This window comes from Pungitius pungitius, chromosome 12, assembly GCF_949316345.1.
Source record: "Pungitius pungitius chromosome 12, fPunPun2.1, whole genome shotgun sequence".
Lineage (NCBI taxonomy): Eukaryota > Metazoa > Chordata > Actinopteri > Perciformes > Gasterosteidae > Pungitius > Pungitius pungitius.
In genome coordinates, this window is record NC_084911.1 from 20066119 (window position 1) to 20088348 (window position 22230).

At 45.0% G+C, this 22230-nt stretch overlaps 3 protein-coding genes across 4 annotated transcripts; 1 reads left to right on the forward strand and 2 right to left on the reverse strand.

Annotated features, from left to right (window-relative positions):
* Nucleotides 1-4560: 4560 nt before the first annotated feature.
* sox10 (SRY-box transcription factor 10) lies at nucleotides 4561-12329 on the forward strand. Of its 2 annotated transcripts, none has more exons than XM_037476454.2 (4): nucleotides 4561-4660; nucleotides 6367-7247; nucleotides 8696-8958; nucleotides 9111-12329. In XM_037476454.2, exons 2-4 carry the CDS (start codon nucleotides 6814-6816, stop codon nucleotides 9902-9904), a joined length of 1491 nt encoding a protein of 496 aa, XP_037332351.1. In that variant the 5' UTR covers nucleotides 4561-4660; nucleotides 6367-6813; the 3' UTR covers nucleotides 9905-12329. The 2 variants fall into 2 exon arrangements, with proteins under 2 accessions (XP_037332351.1, XP_037332352.1); XM_037476455.2 differs by having other exon boundaries at nucleotides 8696-8856.
* Nucleotides 12330-13966: 1637 nt separating this feature from the next.
* Nucleotides 13967-15925, reverse strand: polr2f (RNA polymerase II, I and III subunit F). Its single transcript, XM_037476456.2, has 5 exons — nucleotides 15755-15925; nucleotides 15512-15581; nucleotides 15241-15371; nucleotides 14700-14771; nucleotides 13967-14522 (listed from the first exon to the last, which is right to left on the reverse strand). The coding sequence occupies exons 1-5, from the start codon at nucleotides 15772-15774 to the stop codon at nucleotides 14432-14434; spliced, it is 384 nt and encodes a 127-aa protein (XP_037332353.1). The 5' UTR covers nucleotides 15775-15925; the 3' UTR covers nucleotides 13967-14431.
* A 267-nt stretch (nucleotides 15926-16192) lies between these two features.
* On the reverse strand, nucleotides 16193-21799 carry LOC119220884 (MICAL-like protein 1). The gene is made up of 15 exons (XM_037477186.2): nucleotides 21216-21799; nucleotides 20798-20846; nucleotides 20522-20663; nucleotides 20196-20254; nucleotides 19963-20105; nucleotides 19269-19744; nucleotides 19106-19151; nucleotides 18385-18964; nucleotides 18172-18294; nucleotides 17899-18025; nucleotides 17666-17756; nucleotides 17433-17506; nucleotides 16989-17103; nucleotides 16855-16901; nucleotides 16193-16611 (listed from the first exon to the last, which is right to left on the reverse strand). Exons 1-15 carry the CDS (start codon nucleotides 21356-21358, stop codon nucleotides 16487-16489), a joined length of 2340 nt encoding a protein of 779 aa, XP_037333083.2. The 5' UTR covers nucleotides 21359-21799; the 3' UTR covers nucleotides 16193-16486.
* Nucleotides 21800-22230: the final 431 nt, after the last annotated feature.

The window sequence follows — 22230 nt, forward strand, 5'->3', positions numbered from 1 at the left end:
GGTGAAAAGGCCTCGACGGGGCATCAACACTCGGACCACTACGAAAGTGAAACATAATCCTTTTTATCAAAATAATACGTCCAATACGTCCTTTTGCGTGTCGTCATTGTAGATCATATTAATACATAAACAGCCCCACTGCTGTTCTATCCCGAATATTTTATCATGCTTGAACTTCAACTTAACAAAACTAAGATGCATGAAGCCTTTCACTTAATCGTACACTGTGCAATCTCATCCCCAAGTTGTATTGAAGGGCCTCAAGCCAAACACAAGCCTCAAAACGAGTCCGAAAATAACTGCAGTGCTTTGAGCTAAATGCTAACGGCTGTGCACTAACATGTTCTCAAGTACAGTGCTAACATGCTGCTCCACCCGTTCACCAGAGAGCCATTAGGACACCTCCTCTGAGCATTAAAACACAGCAACTCTAAACGCAGTATGATGAGCAGCAAAAGAGCACAAAACCAACTGCTGAGAAAAGGCAGGTTCTCCAAAGCAAGTAGAGGGATGATTACAGAATACCAGCAGGTAACTTAACTCTCCCTCTCCGTCTCACCTGGGACCCTGAGCCCAAAACCTGTGACCATCGCCATCTCCCCCACACACACCACCTAAACCCCCCGTATCAATTTCCTTTAGATGTTCCCTCTCACACAATTGAAGTAACTAGAGTATTTCCTTTGGCCGGTCAGTGGAGATATGGAGCAGAACCCACAATGGGCTATTCATTAAGGTAGCAACACACACACACACACACACACACATGCAGACATACGTCTTACCCCATTCATCCCCAACGGACCAGTAGCAGCCGTGTTCATCACATGTTTACCAACCACGTCCCTCTGTAACATGCAGACACACACACACACACACACACACACACCAGTACACAATCTCACAAAACTATACATAAGTCCATGCAAATCGATCGACACATAGCACACACGCTCCTTGCCAACCCCCCCCCCCCCACACACACACACAGTTTCTGCCACTCCTCCCTAACCAGTAACTCAGAGAGAAACAAGGTGAAAACAATAAAATAGGATTTGAGCACAAAGACAGGATTCACAGAGGTCTGAGCGGGGTAGAAAGGTAACACAGACGGCTCAGGAAGGGTTCATGAATTGATTCTTTCAGGCTCCATATAAATGTAAATTATGACTATTAGAGAATCATCTATAATTGATTGATTCTTACTTTCAGTCTTTCATTTATAGGCCTCTAAAATGGTGAGATGGTCAGACGAAGGAGACTCTGAGTCCCTATGAGCTCCAGCTGTGTCGTTCTATGTCTGACCCTGACCTTTGACCTCTGTGTCGGGCAGCGAAATAAATGGCAATCCGTCAGTATCTCCTTTGCTGCTTATATTTCAAACAATAAGACCAGAGTTTATTGCGTTTGTAATAACTTAATAACTGCAGCCCCCCGGATCCTTTTGCACACTTCACTGATTCACTTCAACAAGCAAATATTACACACCTGCTCTGTCCTGCACAGGTGGGAGAGAGGGAGAGGGGGGGGGGGGGAGAGAGAGAGAGGGGGGGGGAGATGGTCACAGAGAAGAGGAGGTAGAGTGTGTTTTTGAGAGCGATATGAACAGATTTCAGCACCACTCTGACATCATTTCACGAGGCGCCGGTTCTTGTTTCACAGCACGATAAGTTTGTGGATCAGATTCCATGTGTGGGAAACTCTTCTTAATGTTCTTCTTAAAAAGTCATACCAGCCAAATAACTAGATGCAAAATACAGAACAATCAGTTCAAAAGAATATAAGTTAGAATACAAGAATACAAAATACAACACAAGTGTTATTTAAACATTCATCTATATTTCATTTCATGTAGCTGCAAAATCAATGTAGTTTCCAATTTATTGTTTATTGTTATAAAATTCAATTGTGCCAGTTTGTTAAATTATAACAAATGTGTACATTTATTGTATATTTGTGTTTTGGTCCTTATACATGTCAGATAGTGAGGGACATCCTATCGCACCAAAGACCAACAGCTCTCACAGAAGGACTGTTTAAATTGGTATAATTGGTATAAATGAGGTCAGGTCCGTGTGGCCTGGTGATCAGGTTGTAAAGCTGCCACCCTCATGTGCTTCATAACTAACTCATCTCTGTCACATGACCGGTCAGGTCAGGCTTTTCCTTACCCAACACTTTGTTTACTATTTACTATTTGCTATGTGCTGAGACTCAATAGTTGCGTCTGTGCACAATGAAACGCAACGTAGAGGAATTAAAGCTTAATGTTATCAGTTCCATATTCATTGGTTACTTTTCAACATACATTCTGTATCATGACTTCCATCAACTTAATACGTTTATTCATGCCAATTATCAAAAAGATGTTAATATTATTCATTGGGACTGTAGGTTCAATAATGTACTGCCTGTTATTTCTTTGCTTTGTTTGGAGGCTTTTATTATTTTAATTAGACACACTTTTATTGTTTTTATTTTGGAATAATGGTCTTCTCTTGGAAAATTATGTAAATTATATTTTTATTTCATTTAAACCAAACGGTGCTTTTTTAAGTATCAACCAGCTGCAAGACCAGACTCTTCATACTGAATCCATTGTTTCCCTGAGAAATAACATTTTAAATTACAGACGTATTAATCTATTTTAATATAGCAACCTTTCCTTTCTGTAAATGCAAAACAAAAAAACTTTACCAACATTTTTAGCACTTACTAATAATCAGTAGCATAATCATATAACACATTAAGAATGAGTCTTTTTAATGTTTCATCAATCTTTATAATTAATTTAGCATCATTCTGAGTAACGTCCACAAACTGTCAAGTCATCCATCATTCTTCGGAAACTTATCAAACAAGATGCTTCTTCTCTTCCTTCCTCCAGAGATTCTCACCAATGAATTAAAAATAAGAAGAGCTTCGTCAGATAACACGAGCTATTTTTGAAGCATTTCAATTTGACCCAGTTCCTGACTAACGTAATAAACCAGCACCTTGAGGCCCTGGAAGCATGCCGTTAATTGACATTTTTAGTCCAAACAGCATCAATTATAAGTAGCAATGCATTCTTTGGGCCTGTTCACTTCTCTACATTTTAATAATGAAACACGCACACACTCACACGCACCAAAACCAGCACTCACGTCAATCCGAGGCCTCAAATCCCGCGCTGCGCACCGGGAGCCGAATCCCCGGAGTGGCTGTGTGAAGATCCCCGGTTTAAAGCTCCAGGAGCCGGACGTCCCCAACACAGCTGAGCGGCCTGAGTCCCGGAGACAAAGAGTGGAGGAAGAAGGGAAAGACGCGTGCTATTCCCTTCTCTTCTCTTCTTTTTTTCACATGCACAAAACTGCTTTTTGTTCCCCGCTTCTTCTTTTTTTTCATTTAAGGGGGAAGAGGGGTGCTCGTTTGATCACATGATTACAATTCACCTGAGATAAAACAAAGGGAAGAGGAGGAGGCGGACAAAGACATGCACTCATGGCTGCAGGATTCCCTTATCGCCGCCAACATGGATGGATAATGAAAACGAAAAAAGTGGCGATTTAGAGTTTGGGTGCCAGTGGGTCGCATGGCGGGGATACAAGGGGTCATTGTTGTGTTGTGTCCCCCGCTCGTCTCTCCTTTCCGCGTCACACACGTTTAAAACGCGCTGCGTGGATCTCAGGAAACTCACATGAGATTCGTTTCACTTAGACTCATTTTCTTCATGTTTGCCACATGGATGGAGAGAGAGGACCATCGTTTCCCCTTTGAGATGACCACAGTCCTGACAGCACAGTGGACCCTTGTCAAAAGAGAATGTGTCTTATGCCACATCATGTTAGTTGTTGTCTGCACATTTGATTTGGTGCTGAAGTGGGTAACAACATGATTTATACTGAAACGTAGTGGGCTGTGATTAATGACGTGCAAGTTGGGCCTCACTAATTGGTTTGTGCATAAAAATGAACACCATGAAATATGCCTGTTTGTGAGGTGCAGCCCGTCTCAACAGAAAGGACAAGGTCTCTGATGTTGTTGTTTTTATAATATGTGGATTTGTCGCTGAGGGAAAGGCCTCCATGTTCTGAGATGTAAACTGCCTCATAAAAACCACGAGAATACTTCTAAAGTAACGGAACACATGTTTATTATTCATAGAAGGAAATATATACAATTTTATTAAAATGTTATTTTGGGGGGTCTAAAAGCAATGGCATATCTTCGCAATTAACATCAAACAAGGCCTTTTACATTTCTGAGGAGTTTAATAAAATCAAGCGTATATGAATATGTGTTTAGCGCATTTATACGATATAAATACATCTCGTGCAAACCTTTTCTTTGCATAAAACTTCACAAGGGGTATTTCAGTATGAACTTTCCTCTCCATTCCATCAAGTTTCATGGTTTCGTGTGGATGGATGAGGGAGGGAGCGGAGTTGGGGGGGGGGGGGGCAATCAGACACCCCCAAGCCAACACGCGCACGGCTCCTTTAAGACTTAACCTCCCCATCTACTTTTTTTTCTCCCTCCCCGGTCATACAAGGAGGTCTTTAAGCCTCGGCCCGGACACACAGAGCGCGCATTCATACACGGCGGCTCGGGAGCGAGCGTCACTTTGGAATCTCGCGGATCCTCGTGCGAAACCGGCGACCTCCTTTTCTCCACTGAAGTAAGGCCTCAGCACGTCCGACTCTTTCCTCTCCGCTCCTCCACAGAGAGCTTTGCCATGACATGCGCCATCAGCTCTAAGAATCATTCGGATACTTTTGACACATTATGAGGATTATTGTCATGCTAATCTATGATACGTTATATATTGTAACAAAGAACGTTATCAGTACAACAATTCTCTGCTTGATTTTTCTATTTCATATAGATGAGAGTTACGTTTTGACAGTCTATTTTTTTTTCTTTGTATACTGTTGTTTTGAAGCATTGGACTTGACATCTAATCTGTTGTAACTCTAATGGAAAAGAATGTCCCCAAACAAGCAAATTAAGGCCAACTCACAGGTCAAGCGTTGACAGTGGGTTCACGTAACCGAAAATCATTACGCACTTATGGATGTTAATTAATAACAAGCACGATTAAGTTTTAACATAACATGATGATAAATCTAATTACCAGTGTTGTGTTCATTGCTCCTAATCTAAGACACTTTATGGCCAGTTCTGCTAAAGGATTCTAGATCGATACCTTTTGTGTTCTTTCTTTCAGAAGAGTAACTTCATGAACGAACAGCGCGTGGTGCAAACGCAGGCAACGCGCGCGTAATGAGTCATTTGTGTGCCTTTTACGCACGATGCTGTGCGGCAGGGGTGCTTTTGAGCCTGAGGAGGCCTCGCAAAGCAGCTGGCAGGCGAATATCGTTATCAATGTGTCTCGGACAGATGGAGAAGCTGTGGATGCGCGTCTGTGGAGATGAGATGAAAAAGTTTAACGTTTGGAGAAAGTCGACTTTCATCCACACGACACAATCTATAATTTAATGACAGCAATACGTTTGCTTACATGTCTTGGCGAAATGATTTTAATAAGTATATTAACCTTTATCCCTCAACTATAAAAGTGAAGTGTTACGTGGGTACACCCTGGACCTGCCCATGACAGCTATTCATAATCCCACTGGACCGCTCATTTCCCTGCAACACGACTCCGGTGTACAGAACCAAACAGCGGGCCAGTTCGGTTCACAAGAAGGTCGCTGATTAAGGACGTAAAGTTTGCAGCAGGGTGCGGATTTAATGGACTAAACAAGAACACATTTCGGCCCCCGTCTGTTTAACAAACAGCCTGTGTCTGATTCACACGCGGGGGGTTATATTTCCAGCGCCAGCCAGTGTTTATCCAAGAGCACGCAGAGCATCAATCCGAGGTCTGTGCTGCCGCGGCCTCACATCACTCCAACGCTCCCTCTCCGGGGAGCTTGGAACAACCCTAAACAGTAAGGTGTGTTTACAGGGGGCTACACAGGAGCCGGACCTCCAAATTCATCCTTTTTTTAAGCTGACACAATTCTTTTAGATCAGTTTATTTTTGCATATAGATTTTAAGGAATATGCATTACATGAAAAATATGTTCAATATACTCCTGACTTTTAGAGTGTGACCCTGTGAGGGACAATCCTTTCAGGCGCAGTCTCATGTTTAATTACTCGGATGGAGAGAGAAACAAATTGTAAATAATGAATCCCAAATATTCCCCAAAGTGAGGTCCTGACTCTCGCTTTGATGTATTAAAAGCAATAACGGATAACGGCCCCTTGTGCCAATTGCACAAAGCACGCGGAACCCATGGGTCGGTGAGGCCTGCATGGCGCACGGACACCTCGGGCTTGTTGCTGGACTGACACTGCTTCATTCTTCGTTTTCAGGTCCTCGCCGTTGGATTTCCACCGGAGAGCGGGGGGAGAGAGTGAAGGGGAAGTCAGGAGGGAAGTGACACCGGGTGAGTTTGGCGCACAGTTGTGCTTTAGCAGGTAAACTGGGGTCCAAGGTGCGCACTGAGCCGCCTATGCTACCAAAAACACGGATGGAAGGAACTTTGATGTGGAACCCTCACAGAGTTTTGCAACGGAGGCTGAGAGTAGAGACAGACTGGCAGTTCATATTATAACTTGAAGGACGCCAGAGGGACAGATCGGACAGAACAGCGGTCAGCCGACAACTCCGTGCGTCACTGTAGGGACAAACAACAACAACAACAACAACAACAACAGCAACAGGGACACAACAGGTGCAGCTCAGCATTTAGGAACAGACCTTGCATCCTCTGCGTGCCTTAGGGGGTTGGGGGGGGGGGGCTGTGTGTGCCTACGAAGATGTCCAGAGAGGAGCAGAGCATGTCGGACGTTGAGCTCAGTCCCGGGATGTCAGACGACAGTCGCTCCCTGTCGCCGGGACATCCCTGCGGCGCCGCCGGCGGGCGGGACTCGCCCCTGGGCGGGCGGCAGCGGCCGCAGCCGGCGGGTCTGGACGACTCGGTGGCGGGCTGCTCGTCCATCAAATCCGAGGACGAGGACGAACGCTTCCCCGCGGGGATCCGCGACGCGGTGAGCCAGGTCCTCAACTGCTACGACTGGACCCTGGTGCCCATGCCCGTGCGCGTCAACAACGGCAGCAAGAGCAAGCCGCACGTGAAGAGGCCGATGAACGCCTTCATGGTGTGGGCGCAGGCGGCGCGCAGGAAGCTGGCCGACCAGCACCCGCACCTGCACAACGCGGAGCTCAGCAAGACCCTGGGGAAGCTGTGGAGGTGAGGTGTCATGTTCACTTGAGGCCCTCGGGGTGTAGACTGGATGCAGCAGGCCCGCACTATGTTCTGGGTAAATCTATCGCTGAGGGCCTTTTTCTTTCCAGGGCGGGAGGTTTGGGGGAGAAATATAGAAAAAGGTCTGTTTCATGATGAAGCCTGAGTGATATTAGAATAAATGCAAAAGGGTCAAGAAATCCAGTTTCTATATTTCCCCCAAAATCAAAAGACCTTCAAGGCAGTATATTCTCAGCCAGCTGATGTATTGTATCCTGTATTCTTAAATAAATCCCCCACATTGTTTTCTTAATTTCCCCTTTGTTTGTTTGTTTGTAGACAATCATCTCTCTTCAGTGGGGTTTCCTTCAGAACAACATACACTCATGCACTCATTTTAAGAACCAGGGGTTTGTGAACTGCACATATAGGTTATTGTGCAGAAGCAGTTCCCTCTTTGGGTGTGTCTTCTTGTTATGATGATTTTTGTTTTGCTTACAAAAACAATAATAATAATATATATAAATAATAATTATCCAAAAATCTTTTTAAGCTAAATTTCTTCCTAAACAGACCTCTTTAACAAGATCATGTTGAAAGACATTCCAACATCGTGCAAACAACTTTTTGCTGTAAATTAGTTTTAGTTTACCAAGTTGATTTTTAGGAGAAGTGGTTTCGACTCAGAGAATGTTAGAGAATAATTTGTATTTTTGGTTTGTCACGTATTCCTAATTAATTACTCGCCGCGTAACTGGATTAAATGACTCTTGAGCAAATCTTGGCAATGTTTTCTGCATATTTTCACCCTTCAGCCAAGTTTAAAAGCTAAAGCGTCGACATAGTTGTAAACACGGCTGCCTCTTTACAATTCTTAAGGTTTAAAGTTCTGTCAGAAGATCCATCCAGTTTGGATATTCTCACAAAATCTCCTATTAGATGAATAGAAGGTCAGAGAGGTTAAATTCATTAACCTTGTGAGGACTGCACGTTTATTAGATGAAGACTTGACCTTGGGCTCAGGCATTATTGCCCAATTACCCCAGAAACACGATGAACAGGGAGGTTGAGGGAGGTCAGGAGTTTCTCATGGAAGGAGCTCACTTCATGTGTGCAGACAGGATGCATCCTTTTCTCCCATTATTTTATTACTGTCCAGTTAACTCCTGGAAGATGTAAAGTTAGATGCAGCTTTGCAGAAGTTTTGACCCATACACTGAGTCTTCTTTTATCTAGCTAATAGTTAATCCACGTCCCGGACTTTCCCCTGCAGGCATTAAGAAGTCATGTTTATGTGCATTTTACAGTATTCATCTAACAATTCAATTACAGGTTCTACCACATTGTTTATATATATATATATTTTTATGTACACTAGCAAAAATCATTATTAAGACCTCTTCTCTATTGCTTAAACCAATCTACCTTCGTCTTTTCCTCCTTCTTTCCCCAAGGCTTCTTAACGAGAGCGACAAGCGACCCTTCATCGAGGAGGCCGAGCGGCTGCGTAAGCAGCACAAGAAGGACTACCCCGACTACAAATACCAGCCACGACGCCGCAAAAGTGGAAAGCCCGGTTCTGGGTCAGGAAGTGAGGCCGATGGCCATTCAGAGGGTGAGGTCAGCCACAACCAGCCCCACTACAAGGGCCTCCAACTGGATGTGGCCCTCATCAGAGGAGCCGGGTCACCTCTGGCAGATGGGCACCACCCTGCAGGTGGGCTGCAGGCTCTGCCACTACTTCACGGTTCCTTTGTCACATGGTTTTCAGATTAGTCTGCATATGATGCGGCACAGCGATACATAATCGCTTGGGTCTGCCAGCCAATAAAAAACACTGTAACTACATCTTTTCTTGTGTCTCCACAGGTCACAGTCCTCCCACCCCTCCCACCACTCCCAAGACCGAGCCTCAGCCTGGGAAGGTGGGGGATGGAAAGCGGGAGGGGGCTGGCAAGGGGGGCTTGCGGGGCGCGATGGGCCCAGAGGGGAGCTCAGGTGCTCCGGGATCTGGAAAACCTCACATCGACTTTGGTAACGTGGACATTGGGGAGATGAGCCACGAGGTGATGGCCAACATGGAGCCTTTCGACGTCAATGAGTTCGACCAGTACCTTCCCCCAAATGGACACCCGGGGGTCGGGCAAAGTTCTGGGGCGGGAGCGGCCGCTACACCTTCCCCGGCCTCTCCGTACACCTACGGCATCTCCTCGGCTCTGGCGGCGGCCGGTGGACACTCGGCGGCCTGGCTCTCCAAGCAGCAGCAGCAGCAGCAGCCGCTGCAACACCACGGCCCGCCTCTGGGCGCGGATCCCTCCAAAGCCCAGGTCAAGAGTGAGGCCGGGGGTGCCGGGGGTCACTTTGCAGAGGCGGCCTCTGTAGGTTCCCATGTCACCTATACCCCCCTCAGCCTTCCTCACTACGGCTCTGCCTTCCCCTCACTGGCCTCCAGGGCCCAGTTCGCAGAGTACTCCGACCACCAGGCCTCAGGGTCGTATTACGCTCACTCCAGCCAGGCCTCAGGGTTGTACTCTGCCTTCTCTTACATGGGGCCCTCCCAGAGGCCCCTGTACACCGCCATCACCGACCCGGCCAGCGTGCCGCAGTCACACAGCCCCACGCACTGGGAACAGCCCATCTACACGACCCTGTCGCGGCCATGACAGACAACGAGACCAGGAGGTCCTGGCGCAGGTTCCGCCCCCACGTCGGACCCGCAGAGCAGCGGCTTCAGCAGACGCGTTGGTGGCGGCGGGGGTGGAAGTGGGCGGGTCTGGGGGGTCTGGGCGGGCCCCGGGGGAGTCGGCAGTGGAGACAGGAGGGGAGAGACCCCGTTCTGCCCCTGCCCAGATACAGTACTGCCGTCGCAGCCCAAGGTTGAGCATGCAGCGCGGTGCTTTCCAAGCGGGGTCGATGATTTGGGGAAACCGGTGTAGACGTGTCAGAGTGGATCACTTCACACCATCGCAGAGTTTCGAGTTAGATTTACTGCAGCCAAGACTCAGCCCCCCCAAACAAGATGATTGACAATGTTCACCAGTGGTTTAGGATTATGTCCCTGTCACTGTCTGTGTATCAGAGGAGGCACTTTGTCGTCTACACTCCTTCTCCCACAAGCCACCAGGGGTCAGTCACAGCAGAGGGCGGAACACATTGAGAATTAGCCAGACTTTGATCTCTACTGTGAAGGGTTTGACTGAGATGGAGCCAAATTCATTTTATGCGAAATAGTTATTTTTTGTTACAGAAGAATGAAGTGCCAAACTATTTAGCTGTGGCCCATTCACTTCTCAGGCAAGATTGATCTCATTACAGATGTTAAATTGTATTACTTTTAGGAATGAATACAACAAATACTGATATGAATGTGTTGGTTTCCGAGGCACATTTGTTATCAATTCATTACTTCAAATATATATATATATATATGCTCTGTTCACTTAACAAGCCTTTATTACATGTTCATGGAAACAAAATGCCATAAAACTATGTTGAGGTTTCGTGAAGTGAAATCTATATTTAGTCAAAAGAACGTTTTGATTATTATCATGATAGTTTATATGATGTACTTGAAATTACAAATGTACCTGTACTGATACATGCAGATTCCTGGTATTTGTAAAAAAAATAACCAAAGTTTTGGGACCAAAACTTAAAGAGAAGAAGCTGATTATAAAGGCGTTTCCCCCAACGTGACATTCAAAACTACCTTGCATTATATAGGTGACTAGTTTTCTATTAACTTTCAACATTTTTCCTATGTGACTTATTATAAATGCCTTTAAAACATATTGGTATCAAAAGCTATTTTTGGCTTTTTTTGCCACAATGGCACTGATGAGTGTGATAATTTTAAGAAAGTGAAGAACACGAAGACAGACCAGGGATCAGGGATGAACGATAATTAAATCTATATATAATATATATAGAGCTGATATTAAGTAGCCAAATTGCTCTGTGCCAACAAACAGAAAGAAGAAGCAGCGCGACCTGAGACACACGAGGTCGCGTTCCACGACCTTCTACACGGCTACAAAGGAACAAGCGCAGATTCAAATCCACCTTTGCGAAGTACATCTCAGTCTTTCTGTCACTCGAGTGTACATAATAAAATACAGCTTATGTACTTCCTTGAGAAGCAGAGAATTGTTGGTTATCCTACTAGCTGTAAAAAAAACATTCATTCATTTATCCCTCGTCACAATGTGTGGTAGAAGCCTTTTCATTGTTCCAACTTCTCTGTATTAATTAATTAATTATTGTTGCACCCTGCCGCTTCTTTTAATTTGTGTTATTTGAAATGTGTATCAATACTAGATCTTTTGATTGTAGTTGTACTACTTTGACCTTTTTTCTTGCATTTTAAGCACAGTTTCAATGTGAGAGATGCAAATACTGAGAAACAGAGATTAAGCGATTAAAGCTTCCCAGAGCAAAAAACATTTGAACCCAGCCTATTATTAAATACAAAATGTGCATAGTCCTTAAAATACTTGCTGCATCACATGTGGAACAGAGAAGTATATTTTATTTTAAATCAAATTTGTGTCTTTCACAATTTTTGGACTATTAGTTAATCTAGTTTTCCATGGTGTTTCCTCTCTTTGGTCTTCATAGTGTACCTTCTGTACCATGTCATTTATTTCCACCATTTCCTCAACAGAACTCTATCTTAAGGAAAAAAAGATCATTTATCTTTGCTTTATTTTTCATGTATCACAATTAAATAAATTGTATCACTACGGGACGCCGATCCGAACCATATGCATGCAGCACTGCTCGCTTTCATAGTCCATCAATGATTAAAGCCCCTTCCTATCTAACCATTTACTTCCAGCAGAAGAAGCAGTTTATTTTATGTCCTTGTTGCTATATGTGAAATATGTGTTACATTGCTACAAATTTCTTATTTATAATTGTCTTGTGCTGTTAGTTGTTTCTCTCCAAAATGAGGACAACGTGTGACCCGATTCGTGTCGAACTGCGCAGCAAAACAACTTATGACACCAGGAGCAAAAGCCTAAACATGTGATGATGACTAATGACCTTTCACGCTTATTTGAAATAAAGCTCTATTATTCCTGCTTTGATAGAAGTCTGCTTCGTGGAATTAAAAAAAAAATGTTTACAACCCAACAAATATTCCTAAAATAGCAGAACATGCATCAGTCAACAACACATCGGATTCATTTAAAAGAAAAATGTTTTTAATGAACTAAACAAAATAAAGAAATGTAAACGGCATGTAGTGAATGGACAGCTGCTCACGTCCTCTGATGATTCCCTGTAGCCGAGGTGAGGAGGAAGCAGGCGACGGGGCATGCACTGTCGCATGCACGCTCACGTACTGCAGGTTCAAGGTGTTTACTGCGACGGAGCTTGAACTACTCCCCCCCCATACGAGGGGTGGATTTATTATGCATATTTCATTACAGTGTGTGTTTCTCTGTGAGTTGCAGGTTAAGCCTGACTCTTAATTCCCCCCTTCTTAATCAGCTGTGTGATACTTTGGGAAGACAAAGAGGGCCATTGAAGGGCAGCTAAGGGGGAGGAGGGAAAGGGGGTAATGAGGGAGCCTTACCCATAACTGCCGGGCCTGTAGCTTTGGCGGGATACAATGGGACTCTCATACTCTCTGCACATGCCCTGCAACCCCCTCAACGCACCCTTCCCCTCAGCCCCCCCAGCCACTGAGAAGTAAACCCTCTCCATGTTCATTTCCCAGCTGTACTGGGATGAAAACATTCCTAAAATAAAGAGGTTAATCAGAAAGAAGACATAGCTAGAGCGATTTAACTTTTTTTAGCACCAATATGTCAAAGCAGGTTTTCAGGCAGGAGCAGCAGGGACTCAGCCTGCCTTGTGTGATCTAAACTGTAAATGCAACACAAACGCTGGGAGCGGTACTCTTTAGTCCAGCCTGCTGCGTTATCACAGGGTTCATGTGGTATGTCACAGCACAACAGGTTGGAAAAAAGCAGCTCAGACTGCAGGATGTGGGAGCGATCAACAGAACAGAGAAATACTGGCATGAGGGAAAATAACGAGCAAGAGACAAAGATATTAGTCGCACCCTAAAGCGGTTTGAGGGTGACCCGACGGTGGCCTCGCGGTGGTTTGGTGAGTGTCACGTGGGCTGCCCCCTCCACCTCACTAAAGGACTTTCTACGTCACTTTTTCCTTTTATCAAAAGATCCACAGATTAAAGCAGTAGTAGATACTGGTCCAAACCGTATTCTCCAAGATGACATTTGAATGCTGGCAAGAGAGACAATACACACGGCTTGGCTTTAATTTGCCTATAGGAGAATCATTCAATATTCTAAAATGGTCACCTAATCCATCTGTATTCCACCACAATAAAGCTGTTAATCAGCCCCTTCCCTCTCTCTGCAGGCACTGACCCTCTTTCTGCCTGGGCAACCACCCATTTTGGTAAAACAATACGATGACTGTTTGGCTGATTTGTGCGTATGTGTTGGGATGTGGAGTGGGGGGGGGGGGGCTGAGAGAGAGTAACAACAATTACGCTTCTCCATGAGCTGCAGGAGTAACACGCCTTCACCTATTCATCATGGCTTCTGGTGGTTAAGAAAAGCGCACAAACATAACCTCAGTACCATGACAAACTATGACTCTTATGTTCTGGAGATATTGAGATATTAACCCACAGTATAATTTCAAACTTATTACAAACATCTGAAAAAGTGTCATTACGGACATGGACATTTATACAAAAGAGTTTATTAATAGCAATAAAACAGTTTTTCTACGCCAATCACCTCCCTCCATCAGAACAAAAACATAAAATAATTACAACACAAGTATATTTTGTAAAACAAAGTAAATGACTGAAGTTACATTTCCCCCTTGTGGCTCTTTGTCATAATGCAACTGTCAAAGAACTGTTGATGTATCAGGAGTCGTGTGGCAAACAGCCCAAAGGAGCTGAAAAGGTCATCAGTCAGGTTATACCATCATAACCCTGCAAGTGTCTGTTTAATTAGTCACACTTCCTTTATTCGTATTTCACCCACAGATTCGATGGATGTCGTTGCATCGAATTGAGGCATCAACAGGTTGCTTGGATCGGTCCTGGGAATCTTCTGGGGTTTTTGTGGCTGACTGACCTGATACGATGGGTGTGAATTATTTTTTATTGATTCATCAGTGCAGACCGGATGTGTGGTTTAATCAGTTATGATGAGCTCGTCACAGCCCCAGTCCTCATAACTGCCATCAGGAAGGTACCTGCGGATGATGATTGGGATCTTTCTGCTCCTGTTGGACGAGGTCACAAAATATTCACAGTGAGAGACTGGACACTAAAGGGAAGTTTACATCAAAGAATATCCATCCACTCTCTAAATAATGATAGAAGGAAATGATGTATGCAGTCACGATATATAAATCATACAAAGCATTACTCATCATTTAAACTATACAATTAGCACCTACTTAAGTTCTTTCATAGCTATTTGCAAGGGGTCTGTTTCTCCCTCCAGCTCCACCATGACTGGAGCGCACATGCTGTTGGAAGAAGAGAAGACTGGTAAAGCAAATGCTGAAAACAGGCAATTCAAAATAGCCCTTTGAACTGTAGGCTCAAAAGGGAAAACCCAGCTCAGGGTTGCTAACTCTCTTCAGACGAAGGTCCAATTGTGATTACATTTACCCACAAACACTGACAGCCCATCCAGTGCTTCAAAATGAGGATTAAAAAAAACATAAATATATCATCGTTGTAGGGACGTAGAGCAACAAAATGTTTCTGAAATACATAACCGGGTCAACCAATAACAAGTTAAGCCACTCGGTTGTACTTGACAGATTATTGCATATGAATGAGGAATTACGTGTGTGTTCGAATAAGATGCATCGAGTGGTACAAATCAACTACAGCGATGTGGTCCCTTTACGATATGTGGACATAAAACACTAAAAAGTGGGAGTTAAACTGTCCGAGGTTTGAGGCTGGATTTGAACCCTTTAGACTCACGCGATCTGCAGCGCGCGGGTCCCCAGCACTCGGGCCCTCTCGTACTTGGTCATGTAGGGCGTCGTGATCCGCTTCAGGTTGGCCTGCTGCCCCTCTCCTGCGGGGAGGATCTGAACGTTCTCCCGGTCCTCCTGCACACGAGAGCAAGTCACACGGGTTTGAAAAGTTAAAACACAGCGATATTATCACAGAGCAGCGGGTAGAGACGATAGCAAATGGCTTGATAAATGACACAACAGCCAGTGATAACCTGATTAAACGCCTAACTCACATCGCCGACGTTTTCCAGGTCATCCAATCCATCATCTTCTTCGGCATCTTCGAAGTCTCCGTCGTCGAAGCTACATAAATGACATTAAAACAATTATCACAAAGAGCAAGCAGCCATAACAATAATAGGCAGTGGTGCTGAATTATGCTACACGTCAGTTAGCTAACGTTAGCACACGTTGTGTAGCGAAAGGGGAAATACGCAGCTGCGTATATCACGTTAAAGCTGCGTGTTGCCACTCACTTATCTTCGTTGTCGGACATGTTTTATGTTGACCTTTGTAAATGTTCCCAGAGAATAACTGCAAATAAAAAGGTTCAGACACTTTCTGTTGTCAACACGGACCCACATGAACGTTGAGGAGGTATAACTTCCGGTAACTCGGTCCGCTGGGTAAGTTTTCCGGGTGCTCCGGAGGAAGCGTTTTCTTGTTCCGCTTACTGCCGTTTAAGAAAACGCTCGCGCTTGCGTTCTTCGGTCCGTTATTTTAAAGTAAAACGATTATTGTGAAAGGCAGATTTAATGTTAACAAAACAGAGACACGCCTTCCTATGGCTACATGTGCTGGTTTCTTACGTTTTGGGAATGTGTCGGTGTTTTCTTCATGTTTATATTAGAACAGAAGCCTAGTTTTTTTTACACAAATCATTAAGGAAAATTAAAAAATAAACATAAAAGAAGTTGGCCTCTTGGAAATATTTATTTTTTCATAAGACAACTTTCCCGAATCCATAATCATAATTCACAAAAAACAAGTATGTAACATACAATAAAAAATATTGTAAAACAGTAAGCAAAACCACATGGAAGATAAAATGTACATTGACAACACCACAACATTTACTGAGAATATTGAATTTACGGAATGCTGGTGGGACTTTTTAAATGATATTACATACATTGAGATCAGATCCTACCCACATCATCTTTATTACCTCAAAGTACAAGTTTGTTTTCTGTAGTCAGGTTAGTAGTTCAACTCTTTTTGTCCACAGAGTCTTTTTTGCTCTCAGCTTTATGGTTTAACATCTTGAACATTTTTGCAGGCTTGAATTTTCCTCTCGACTTTTTCAGCTCTTTAAGTTCTTCTGTCTGAATCTCTGTGGGGAGAGATCACGGTTAGCGTCAGCAGAACAAGATTCAGTGCTATCAAAACTTCAAACTAAGCTTTATGAGCATTACGCCTTTCAGAGAATCTAAGGCTACATTTTCTTTGCCTTCTCCACAAGCAGAGAGGGGAGAAAGGCATAGTTACATAACAGTATAAACACGTTTAAAAGTCTACATTGAAAAGACTTTTCAATTTTGAATGTGGACTTTTTGATCCAAACATTTTCTTTCACCTTTGTTTTTCATCATGTCTTCCAAAAGCATATCTTCTTCCCTTTCCCTAATTAGACAAGCAAAAGTCACACTTTTAATTTTCAGCAGAAGTATTTGAGAGTATCTGAGGTATGTATATTTCTCTTCTGCACACCTCTGCCTGTCCTGATCCAAGCTGCTGACGATCTGGTTCCTCCGCTCGATGGTGGCGACCAGCTCCTCCATCAGCTGCTGCTCTCGCCCGCGGTCCTCCGGACTCCAGTCGCTCCCTGAAGGGTGAGGATGATGGTGTGTGACATTCAACGGAAGCGCATCCCCTTAACCACGTTCAGGAATAGTGAGGTTTAGGATGTATTTCTTGTTCGCCTTTACGTAGAGGCAGTTTCAGGTCAGAAGGTCAAAGGGTCACTTAAATGTCTGGAACTATTTGCTAGCTACAAATGTTAGGGTCATTGATTATACCCTTATAACTACCCAGTTACAATTATTATTAATCCCTGACAGAGTCGCTATGTTTTCAAGAAAAATAATTGTGATTATTGTAAGATATGTTGGATGAAAAAAAGTAACAATGTAACGCAGATAGCATCACACTGACCAGGTTTATTTAGCAGACATCTGAGCTCATACTCCACATCTGCCTGTCTCTCCTCCAGCTGCTGCTGCTTTGTCCTGAGAAAAGACACAAAGACAAAACCTCCCGGTCACAGCACTCGAATGCACAGCGGACTTGAATGGGTGTGACCGATACTGGCACACACTGTATACATATACACATATGTGTACTCATAGGGCGGAGCTAAAGTCCTTGTCCTGGTCTCGTCTACTTACAGGTAAACCAGCTCGGTGTCTCTGCACATCAGAAGGTGTCTCTCGTGGACAAGAGAGAACCAGCCCATTAGCATTTGATCCTCCTCTTCATCTAAAAGAACAATAAAAAGAACGGGGTCATTGGAATAAACATAATAGCAATGTAACATAGTTCTTATTCATCCACAGAAACAGCGATGCGGTGCCGGCCGGTGAACGAGTTGAGTTGAACCAGTGCCGACAGTGTGCCGAACCGTCCGTGCAGCCTCTCAGATTCCCCTCCAGTTCGACTCCTCTTTGTTCCAATGCTTCCAGATCTTTCTCCAGCTCTCTCATCTGCGCCTGCAGGTCTTTGGTGGACACATTCTGGTCAGACTGCACCTGTTCATCAACATACAAGCCACAGAAATACCTCACCAAGTGCTTGTTTGCATCCGACCCTCTCGATTAGGTTGGATATGATGACACAGAAGGAAACCTTTTGTTATCATGAGTTGTCTCTGGAGTTCTAAATCCAGCCTTTGTACCTTCCTCTTGATGAGTGGGAAGCCGTGTCCGGGGGCGGGGGCCCGTGTAGAGGAGAGGGCCTGAAGGGTCTTTGATTTGGGCATCGCGTCGCATCGATTAAAAGGGTTCTCTTTGCAGGCCAGCTAAAAAATTACAAAAAAACATGTTTGTATTTAGTATGTGAAGAAAATGTTCATATTAACTTCATTATCAACCGTTTTCTCTTCCCATACCTTAGTTTGAGGCGACACAACCTGGTCGGGCTCGTTTGCCTCCTTGGAGTCATAATGCAGGATGGAGCTTTGGGGGGGGGCCGATGCGATAGCCGGCACAGACAGACTCCTGGGTAAAAGGAGACTTTGTGTTTGCTCTGCAGCTTCGGTCACATCCACGGGGAAACCCTTTGTGTTTCTGCTTGTTTTAGTTGCTTCACTTAAAGTTCCATCATCATCATCCACATCAGGTGTTGATTTACTAGCAGGATCTGCAGCATCAGTTGTACAAACAGCAGCACGCGTCTTTCTTTGATTGGCACCACTCTCTGAGCGGACAGCTGGCGCTGAGGGCTCTGATTGGTTGGCAGGCTCAGGTTTCGTTCCTTTTTTCTGGGTGTCCTCCTCTTCTTCAAATGGATTGGCAGGAGGCACCCTGGGCCTGCTCCAGGACCTCGGCGGGGTGGAGACGGCTTTGGATCGAGGAGTAGGTACCGGGGGTGGAGCGGGAGGCAGTTGAGTCCAGGGTCCGGGGTGGATGATATTCATCCACGGATGGTTGGTTTGCACTTTAGGGCTACCTGTCGTTGGGTTGGCGTTACTAGGGGAAAGACAAGAGGGGCTTTAAGAAGAACTTCTGAGGAAATCAGTAATCATTATTGTGAGAAATCACATTTCTAAATCCCTAACTGGAAATCTAGCATAATCAAGAGAAATCCTCTCCATAGTAAACTACACTTACATGTGAGACGAGTTGGATGAACATATCTTGTGATTGGATGAATCGCCTGCACAGAGAAACAGAGACAAAAAACAAAAGCGTCACAAAAGAGAAGAGCATGCAAACATGTAGAGAATGACTCAGACTAAAAGTATCTGATGCGGTCAAAAGAAGCGCCTTTCACCTGCAGAGGGGGCGCTGACCTGGGCCCGGGCAGCTCTGGTCCTTGGTGCCGGAACCGGCGCTCCAGACGGGTCCAACATCCGCCTTGGTGCTGCAACCGGCCGACCGCTTCCTTCTGTCACTGGTGCACACGGTGAAGAGAGCCCCGAGGTGCCCTGAGTCTTTGTCTCCTCCTGCTGTGTCTTACCTTCTGCGAGGGCGGCCCCGGGACGAGGAGACGTCCCCGGGCCCACAGCTGAGTCTTTGAGCCCTACGTTCCTTCCCTTGCTTTCTCTCTCCTCTGTCTTCTTACAGACAGACTCTGCTGTCTCTTTGTAATCAGGGACTGTGGAGATGGCCAATCCTCCCAGAGAGAAATAACCTGCCTGAAACGTACATTGGGGCCGACTGTCAGTGGTACTGTGGTGAGTGCAGATGGACGAGGTGCCGTCACTTCCCTGTGTGTCGGGGAGAAGAGCGCTGCGGCACACGCTGCACCTGGAAGACAGATGGGAAAGGTGTGAACGCGCTGTCCACGTGTTCTTTGGCCCCGCCCCCAGAAAAACAACCCGATACGCTGCATGGCCAAGCACAGGCATTGTTTCCCTCATCTTTACACCCACTTCAGTAGGGATGTCCAATACCACCACAGAGGTCACTCGAGACACATTCTGAAGTCAAAGGGTTTACACACAGTCTGGATAAACAGCTGTTACCTGAAACAGCTGCGATGGTAGATCTTTCCGTCGGTCAAATGCCTCTGTATAAGGTGGACAGGCTTAAAACACACACTGCACACGCTCCCCGGCCTTGTGCTGGATAAACGCACTTCTCTACTGGTTTCCAGATCAGCCTGGATCTGAAAGAAGAAGAGAAACCAGCGAGTGAGACCAAAAACCCAGCGGCAGTTGAGAAAAAGGTGTGTTCACGATGCAGACATTATATTTACCATGAGGCGTTTGAGGGTTTTACTCGCTGCGTGGGATGACCTCGCACTGACCCCACCGGCTGCAGAGTCAAGAGAAAACACGCAAACGAGAGTGTTGGGAGGACAAGGTCATTGGTCGGGATGAGGAGCATGTGTGTTGAGCATATTCACACATTCAGGACGAGAAAAACTAAACCGTCGTGGCAAACCAGGTGAAAAAGAAAATAGAGCGATAATGTTGCTGTGAGAACATTCCTCGGTGTTCTGATTCTCTGCAAGTATCTATACGACTAAAAGCATCAGACAGACAGATATACAACGGAGCGGAGACATGGTACTCGGCCCACCCTGAGACTTCCTGCTGAAGAAGCGGTAGTACCGGGAGAGGTAGGTGACGACGCTCAGACAATCAGGCACCTTGGTGGACACCATGTCCCCAGGGTCCAGCAGCGCGGGGATGCCCAGCTTCCTCTCGGCAATCTCAAATGCCTGATGGGAGCCGGCGAGGAATAAACACAGAGAGAAAGTGTTAGACCAGAAGGAGTGAAGACAAATCCACAGAAGTCTGTGTGTGACGTCGATAAATGCCTCACAGGTGACAGGTACAGATATAAATGACTCACCATCTTGTTATTTTGATAAACATTATCTTTGCAGAGGGAGCTGAAATCTCTGGAGCAAGGTGAGGAAACATGACACTGATTAAGTGACAACAACAACAAAAAACAGTGGTTTGTCTGTGAATGGTTGTTAATCACAGATCCCGACAGACGCTGCTCCAGTTCACAGATTCAATTTGATGATTCACGTTCAATCACTTTATGTAAAAAAATGTAGAAACAAACTAACTAATCCCATTAACCTGGTCAAGAAGAAGAGAGGCGGACAGAGATTAAGCAGATTAGAGTGTGCAGGTCCTGCTCTGCTCCAGATTACACAGCACGTTAGTGAAACAAGACAAAGACACATAAATGTGTCCTAAACATGACCAGACCACTGTCTATAACACAATGCATCGGATGTAACCCCCGGTCTACTCACATCAGGTCCGGTCGGTGCCTGTGGATGATGGCACAAAACGCAAGTCCATCTCTGAATGACGTCGACATGTTCTTGATTTCCACAGTGGGGTAAGGGGCGCACGTGGCGCGGCACCACTCGCGCACGTCCCTCGGCGATGCCATTAGTCGCGTGAGATGGGACACTTTAGAAGTGAGAGGGGTTCGAAGACAGCGGAGCAGGTTGGGCTTTTGGGGCAGGAAACGAGCATCTACTTCTCACAGGAACACCCCCCGAACAGGGCTGGTGCATCTGCGGCTGCTGCACCAGCCAGGAAGGAAGGTTGACTTTTTTTTGCTGTTACCTTGTGAAGTAAAAACCAAGGTGTCCGCGCGACGTTCGCCATGGCTCACTCACAACAACGTCACTGTGCACCAATCACCACGCAGGGACATTTTAACTCCTTAGAACTGGGGAGGACTGTCGCCTAAAACCAGACATCTACGGTGACCAGGTGACTCCTGGTCGTTTGAAATAAAAGCGGTTCACTTTTTAAATCAAATCCCGTTACATGCCGTAGTAACGCCTTGTTGTTCTCCACATTCAGTGAAATGCACAATAACCGCCGCTAGGGGGAGACACAGAGCTGCTGCGTCTCTAATTAGGACAGGGAGGTCTCTGCCTACAAGTGGTTACTCGTTTGTTCTTTTCTCTCCGTGGCAAAATATTTAATTAATTAAAAGGAAATCAGTGAATGATTGCAACAGATGTAAAGAAAGGTATAAAAAACAAAAACGTTGTTTTCAGATCAAGCTACTTATTATAAATTAATATATATGTTACAGGTCCATTTGTCTTTTTCAGAACGATTTCGAAAGAAACGTCAGTAAAATTTCAGTTTGAATCCAAATCTACTTAAAGTACCTAAATTGGCATGCTTTAATTTTGAAAGAATTTTACTCGGTCATGTGATTGTCGGGTCGCCTGACTCGGCTCGCTGATCATAGAAATCAATTTTCTAGATCTATGTGTGTGTCTGTCTTTCGAGTTGTTAAAC